The sequence below is a fragment of the Oncorhynchus nerka genome, linkage group LG20, assembly GCF_034236695.1.
Source record: "Oncorhynchus nerka isolate Pitt River linkage group LG20, Oner_Uvic_2.0, whole genome shotgun sequence".
Lineage (NCBI taxonomy): Eukaryota > Metazoa > Chordata > Actinopteri > Salmoniformes > Salmonidae > Oncorhynchus > Oncorhynchus nerka.
In genome coordinates, this window is record NC_088415.1 from 81,966,745 (window position 1) to 81,975,120 (window position 8,376).

An 8,376-nucleotide genomic window follows, 5' to 3' on the forward strand; every position below is an offset into this window, starting at 1 on the left:
GATATTCAGTCTTCCATTATTTCGTTTTTGATTAAGAAATGCAACCAAAGAAAAATCAGACAGCTTGAAATCTTGTAGCCGTCATACTTTCGATCTTACATTTTTACATCATGCTCCAATAGACAGACCAAATTATGTTGAAGGACATGACCCTTAATCAGCAGTATAACAAGGGAGAACACGTCTCTTTAACAGCACTGAAAGCAGCACAGACAGTCCTATTAAACCCGCCAGGGAAGAGGCTTGCTATGTCAGTGGTTTGTCTGTGGTCTCCCCTAGGCAAGACTCAGCGAAGCTATGCAGAACCATGACAACCACGACAAAGCCTTCTACTGTTAGAGCACTCACTCAAAAAGGTATTCATCCCCACAGCGCCTGTCAAAAAATAAAAATCTGATCTAATAGGATAAACACTCATATTCAACATAAAATGCAGATTTAATAAAGGAAGACCAAGTCCTTTTAAAGTAGTTTACTTTCATTTCATATTCATTACATCCCCAATATTCATTTACAAAGGCTAGTGAAACTTCATCACTTTATAAAAAAATGGATTGCTATCAGAGAGCTTATTTCACACAGCTCATTCCACAAAGGCTCATTCATTGAGCAATGAAACAGTACATGACGTCCATTTTCTTGATTTTTGAATAATTGTGTAATATTGATAGTTAAACCAGATTTAAAAAAAAACATTGATAGCGTTAAAACATTATTGATACCACACATTTTTAAGGTAGCATTTACCATCCATATTTAGCAATCAAACACAGAGGCACATGGCAGTATAGTGCAGTGTTGAGACGTAGATGATTTACTCGTCATGGTAACTGTAACTTCTGTGTCGTTTCATCAGAGCCGTACTACAGGCTTCAGGCTTGGACACCTAAAGGAGAATGTGACAGAGAACAGAAATCAAAGGTTATTCCTACAGCACACTCTAGTGCAGTGGTCACCAACCGGTCGATCACGATCCTAGTCCATCACCAAACACACTCTAGTGCAGTGGTCACCAACCGGTCGATCGCGATCCTAGTCCATCACCAAACACACTCTAGTGCAGTGGTCACCAACCGGTCGATCACAATCCTAGTCCATCACCAAACACACTCTAGTGCAGTGGTCACCAACCGGTCGATTGCGATCCTAGTCCATCACCAAACACACTCTAGTGCAGTGGTCACCAACCGGTCGATCGCGATCCTAGTCCATCACCAAACACACTCTAGTGCAGTGGTCACCAACCGGTCGATCGCGATCCTAGTCCATCACCAAACACACTCTAGTGCAGTGGTCACCAACCGGTCGATCACAATCCTAGTCCATCACCAAACACACTCTAGTGCAGTGGTCACCAACCGGTCGATCGCGATCCTAGTCCATCACCAAACACACTCTAGTGCAGTGGTCACCAACCGGTCGATCGCAATCCTAGTCTATCACCAAACACACTCTAGTGCAGTGGTCACCAACCGGTCGATCACGATCCTAGTCCATCACCAAACACACTCTAGTGCAGTGGTCACCAACCGGTCGATCGCGATCCTAGTCCATCACCAAACACACTCTAGTGCAGTGGTCACCAACCGGTCAATCACGATCCTAGTCCATCACCAAACACACTCTAGTGCAGTGGTACCCAACCGGTCGATCGCGATCCTAGTACATCACCAAACACACTCTAGTGCAGTGGTCACCAACCAGTCGATCACGATCCTAGTCCATCACCAAACACACTCTAGTGCAGTGGTCACCAACCAGTCGATCACGATCCTAGTCCATCACCAAACACACTCTAGTGCAGTGGTCACCAACCGGTCGATCGCGATCCTAGTCCATCACCAAACACACTCTAGTGCAGTGGTCACCAACCGGTCGATCGTGATCCTAGTCCATCACCAGACACACTCTGGTGCAGTGGTCACCAACTGGTCGATCGTGATCCTAGTCCTTCACCAGACACACTCTGGTGCAGTGGTCACCAACCGGTCGATCGTGATCCTAGTCCTTCACCAGACACACTCTGGTGCAGTGGTCACCAACCGGTCGATCGTGATCCTAGTCCTTCACCAGACACACTCTAGTGCAGTGGTCACCAACCGGTCGATCGTGATCCTAGTCCTTCACCAGACACACTCTAGTGCAGTGGTCACCAACTGGTCGATCGTGATCCTAGTCCATCACCAGACACACTCTAGTGCAGTGGTCACCAACTGGTCGATCGTGATCCTAGTCCTTCACCAGACACACTCTAGTGCAGTGGTCACCAACTGGTCGATCGTGATCCTAGTCCATCACCAGACACACTCTAGTGCAGTGGTCACCAACTGGTCGATCGTGATCCTAGTCCTTCACCAGACACACTCTAGTGCAGTGGTCACCAACTGGTCGATCGTGATCCTAGTCCATCACCAGACACACTCTAGTGCAGTGGTCACCAACTGGTCGATCGTGATCCTAGTCCTTCACCAAACACACTCTAGTGCAGTGGTCACCAACTGGTCGATCGTGATCCTAGTCCTTCACCAGACACACTCTAGTGCAGTGGTCACCAACTGGTCGATCGTGATCCTAGTCCTTCACCAGACACACTCTAGTGCAGTGGTCACCAACTGGTCGATCGTGATCCTAGTCCTTCACCAGACACACTCTAGTGCAGTGGTCACCAACCGGTCGATCGTGATCCTAGTCCTTCACCAGACACACTCTAGTGCAGTGGTCACCAACTGGTCGATCGTGATCCTAGTCCATCACCAAACATTTCTGTAGAAAAGCGATTAAGGCTTGCTGTCCTTTATGTATATTATTGGTGTTACATTTGATTCACAAGTCCTGCACACTGGGCAGGTGAAGTGTTCCCATTTTGAACCATTTCATTTGTCTGAAAAGACAAGCTCCACCTGCCCGGTGGACCAGGAGATCTGTGGCTAAACTGAGGTCGGATACTATGCTGGCAAATCGGATAGCTCAAATCACCGTTCCTACAGCTTCCACGACCCTGGCCACAGCGAAGTTTGATAGGCTACTAGCCTACATTAGATGTAATAACTTTTAAAACCAGGACCAGAGAGTGACTGTCAAAGAATAAGAAGAATTTTGAGTGAGTTCATGTCTAAGTTTTTATTCAGCACTGTAAACACTGTTTTTATTCAACACAATTACAATACATAAAATGCGCTTATCCCTACTTCCACTTGTGCTGCAGCTGCAATGAATTAGTAGATAAGTGTATTGATAGCCCTGCATTTGTATTAATATAATTATTATCAGCAGCTCTTTGTGTATTTTTTAATATTGAGGAGTATTTCACTTTCTCTGGTCATAGGAACAACATGGATTTGTGCAGATGCGGTGCGACTTGAGTTTTGCCATCAGGTGAAAGACGGTGTCCCCTCTCTCTGGTCAGTCTCACCGGAGGAAAGGAAGGAGAGAGCAGGTGAAAGACAGTGTCCCCTCTCTCTGCTCAGTCTCACCGGGGGAAAGAAAGGAGAGCTCAGGGACAGTGAGAGGCGGACCCTCTGCTGCTCTCTCCCTCTGTCCGCTGAGACTAATGCCGTGTTCAAAACAACTGGTGTCATGATTTGACCTCATTTTTGACCTCATTTTTTCCCAGAGTTCCCAGTTGTCTTGAAAGCACCATGACCATCAGATACAGGTACCATCAGTCCAGTAAAATAAAAAACATAATTATTTCCATTTTTGCTCAGCTGTGCCTCACAAGTCATACAACAACTGATCTATTTTGTTATCAAAGCTTGGGTTTTGAAATATTATATGGTCTGAGAAGAACAATATTGGCAGGCCAGAGATACTGTATAGCCAATATACTGAGATAATGTAGGCTAATAGGCATACTGCACAAACCGCCTTCCTAGAGAACTGTTTTATTAGGTGAATGTTACATTTTTTAAGTCTGTCTTTAAAAAATCTGGGTGGTAGATCTCCTCTTTCTTTTTGACTGCGAAAGTGATCTTGACTCAGAAAAGGTTTGAAGGAGTAAGGCGTCAAGAAATATCAACTTCATCAGGTACTGACCTACCATCAATGGTACAGTATATGTAAAGGCTATTCTATACACAGTGGTCTCTATAGACAGGAAAAAAGATGCATAGAAACAAGGAACGAATAATGGATGGATAAGACATTATACTGTTAATATTGGAATGGTGTTTTTGGGCCAAAACGTACCTTGTACATGCTGCAGATCAGAGCGAAGAGTGAAGACATTGCTTTGTCCTGAAGTTCTTCTGTGTGCTCCTGAGAAAAGTTTCCAGATTACTATAACAGTCGAGGCAATAAACGTTGAGTGGTAAAATACCTTACTCGTAGCGGGGTTGTAATACAGTTAACACAAAGTATTAAATGCAATGCAGACACAAGAAACACAAATATTTTGCCTCAGTGAACTTACCCCATTTATGACAATCCAAGGCACATAGTTGTGGGTTGGCTTCAGGGCACCAGTCTTCACTGCATTCTGATGCATTAGCTGATTCCCCTGGTCTCCCTTCACACAGGTCATGATGCTGCCCCACTTGGTGTTTGGGTCATAGAGCTCCATACACTGTCAAGGGAAGAGGTGGTCAGAACACTCTTCACTATTTCCAAGTATCCTCATATTTACAATGCCATCCAGTCATATCTCATATTTCCCTCCAGCCATACCCTTAAACTATCTTATGTGAGCAGAGCATATCATCAAGCACAAAAGCTAATTCCATTCTATATACTTTTTGTTCGTATTTCTCAAGGGTATTAGAATACAAATGTTGTATATTGTTTGAGGTAGGGTCTTTTCATGGTTTTGTGTAGATAGAGAGAAGGTAAGAGTTAATGTCACTCACCTTCTCGCCTGCTTTAACCACATCAGTGGAGGCCTCCATGCAGTAGATTATCTGGAAGGCTTTACTTCCTGTAACATTCAATATGCAGGTCTGAGGAGAGAGAGAGGGAAAAAACACATGTTTCAGCCCAGTTCAAGCTAGTATTACCTGGTATTTACATGGTAGTAACTAAGAAACTATATGGTGACATTAATACTTTCTGGTACTTTAGTGATGCATCAATGAGTGCAATTGCTAGGCAATTAATCAGTAATTACTGTTCTAATAAATAATAAATAACTAACTGGTAGAATGTAAAATAAAGCATTACCAAAATCTCACCTCGATCATGTTGCCAAGACACTCTTCTTCGCCGTGCTGGCAGGTGAACTGATACTTCTTCCCATCAAAAGATTCCTGTAGTGAGACAAACAGAAATGACTTTGACTAAACACAACATTCCTCAACTCCAATCACTGATAACGACATCCAAGTTTTATATCCAAAATCAAAGCAAGAGTCATGAGATGATAGTCATCGTCTCTAGCCTAGTGTACATACATCTGCATTTCCATAGGGCACCAGCGTGACACTCATGGCGTCCTGCAGCATGGTCCATGTGGGTAAGAGCTGTGAGGTGAGGAAGTAGCGGCATGCTGGGCACAGACTCTCATAATACAGCTCCACCTGAACTGACTGCTCCAGCGTGTTGGGCTTGGTGGCATTGGTTTCCAGGCACTGCTTCAGAACCTGCCACAACAAAAGGAAAGACTCAATTGATAACCTGTTTCTTGTGCTGTGTATTTGTGTTGCCTTTACAGTAAAGCCATACAAGTTAACAAACACACACAGTATGGTTGCATTTTTAGGCCTAAATAGGGTCTATATGTCAAGCAGAATCTGTAGAGACAATTATGGGTGTTGATATTCTATTTTAATATTATTTTTAATGTACAAACATAAATTTTTCTCATTCCCTTCCTCATTCTCTACTGAAGTAAAAGTTGGGCAGTTCCACAGCACCGGAATTATGCTGAGACTCCAATTTATCACTTTAAAATGTATGCCAAACAAAAACCATTGACTTCAAAGTTACACCAACCCAACTCTATGGACAATGAAAACTTTGAACAAGATACATAACAACAAAAATCTTGCTGTTTTATTCTGTTACCAAACTTTGTATCTGCACAGTTATTCCTGTAAATGTGTTTTTGTAAAATGTTCTGTGAAAATTTGTAAAATTTGTCATTGTGCATAGAGTTGTATGGTTTGTTAAACTTTGAAATCAATGGTTTTTGTTTGGTATTTTGTCTTGGCGTTACCAAGGAATTGCCCAGTTGCCTCTTCAGTGGTGATCGAAGATCACTTTCCCCTGACCAATCAAAACACACAAAAACAAATCTAAGACACAGGCTACGAAGATATCGTTCTCACCCGTTGTAACGTGTAGCCCAATTACAGCGATACAACCACAACACAGTTTAAGTCAATGTGTTACCAAAACATTGCAGACATTTAATTACGACAAGAAACTCGTGAAGTGAATTTATTTTACCCCACATTCGATGGCTGAGTCCAAAGAGGTACACCACTGCGATGGAGAATATGAGCAAGACTTGCAATCTACATTTGACCAGATGGTCAAAAGTGTAAACAGAATAATACCCTTCATCTTCCCTTCAGCACAAGACGACAGACACTGGCCACAGTCAGTAAATCTACTCAAATATATGTAGTGATTCAAAGTATATCACGGTACCCTCTAACCAAGTAAATATATTTTCGATTTTACGATTGGTTCTCAGTCATGTGACCACTAATAGCGTCACTAAACACCGGCAAAGTTTGCGTTACATTGTATCATATCAATAGTTGGGATTGTCTTGATATTGATTATATTGTCACGATTTGTTATCTACCTGGAGGTATTTGTTTAACTTTGTTTCATCCAACTCTTATTGGTGTTTATTGTGGCAAAGCAGATATTCATTATGATGCATAATGTATTGTCAGGCACGTATGCCCTGTTTATAATGTATTATAATAGTCTCTTATCCTGACTGTACCCTACTACTTATTTAAAGCCTACCAGACGTTCTGAAAAAAGTTTAAAAGTTGATACTGTACATAGAGACATAACATTTTATAAGCCTTATTATAAACCGGGTGGGCTCGCCCTGAATGCTGATTGGCTGAAAGCCGTTGTATTTCGGAACATATACCAGGGGTGTGACAAAATATATATTTTTACTAGTCTAATTACATTGGTAACCAGTTTTTAATTAAAAAAATAAGGCACCTCTGGGGTTTGTGGTATATGGCCAATATTTTTTGGTATACAGTGTGGCCAATATACCACGGCTAAGGGCTGTATCCAGGCACAGCTCTTAGCCTGGTATATTGGCCATATACCACACCTCCTCGGGAGGCTTAATTCTAATACACTTGATAATATATTACAAAGGCTGATGCTCATACATGTACATGCTTATTATTACAAGTTGTAAAGCATGATACCTGCAGGCTTTAACCAGATAGATATTGTTCTTGATAGGCAGTGTTTAGACAGACACCCAATTCAAAAAAAAATATTTTAACAATCACATCAGATCTTTTCCCGTCAGATATTTTTCAGAGCTGATCTGATTGGTCAAAAGACCAATTAGTGGGGAAAAAATCTGTCTTGGGCTGCTTGTCTAAACACAGCCATATTCACATCAAGGCACCCTTTACATTGCTACATTACTGTAAGGGACTGATGTGGAGAAAGCGTGAGATGTAGAGGTAAGAGCAGGGGCAGATTACCCATTTGGCAATTATGGCAAATCCCAGATGGGCTGGACCATTTCTTAGTTGGATGGGCTGGTCAAAATTGACACACACACAAAAAAACTATTCTGTCAAAATAAAACAATGAGAAAGGTGACATGACTGTTAAGATTTTTTTTTACTATTATTATTTTTGCGCAATTTGTCTGTTATACTAGTCTATAATGAGCCTTTGGCTGATCAGTGGGCAACGGCCGGCCCCACTACCAAGATGGTCAGCCCGGTTTTCTGATATGCTGAGTTGAGGTCGCACAAACTCACATTCAAAATAAAACGCAGCATCATGAAAGAGATCTGCTCCAACTCTGTCATCAGTTAGACAGCAAGGATCATAGAACTGAAAAAACATAAAAGGTGCCTATAAAAAGAGAGCCTATTCTATTCTATAAAAAAAGAGCCTATTCTACATTGTCACCTCACTCAAAACTTCCTATTTCTGGGCGGCTAAAACCATGATTTGGTCAAACTGTGAAGTGCATTATACACATGATTCCTGTAATGAAAGTGTCTGCCTGGCCCCTGTGCCTGTGCCCTCGCTGGGGCCTGCTGTTGTGGTGAGCGAGCCACTCTCCTCTCCACCCATGTGCCTGAGAGAAAAATGCTTTATGATTGTATAACATTTCAAAATGTAATCATAGGAAAAACACAGCTTTGGAAGCTTAGTCCTCTTGGCCCTGTCAAAGAGAGGAGGGTCTCAGCTTTCTGTAGGCATATCTTAATT

General features: G+C 42.3%; 1 protein-coding gene across 1 annotated transcript; it reads right to left on the bottom strand.

Annotated features, from left to right (window-relative positions):
• Positions 1-457: 457 nt before the first annotated feature.
• LOC115103244 (gamma-interferon-inducible lysosomal thiol reductase-like) lies at positions 458-6,579 on the bottom strand. The gene is made up of 7 exons (XM_029624056.2): positions 6,382-6,579; positions 5,385-5,573; positions 5,166-5,240; positions 4,845-4,934; positions 4,412-4,564; positions 4,189-4,257; positions 458-886 (listed from the first exon to the last, which is right to left on the bottom strand). Exons 1-7 carry the CDS (start codon positions 6,496-6,498, stop codon positions 815-817), a joined length of 765 nt encoding a protein of 254 aa, XP_029479916.1. The 5' UTR covers positions 6,499-6,579; the 3' UTR covers positions 458-814.
• Between the last annotated feature and the right edge of the window lie 1,797 nt (positions 6,580-8,376).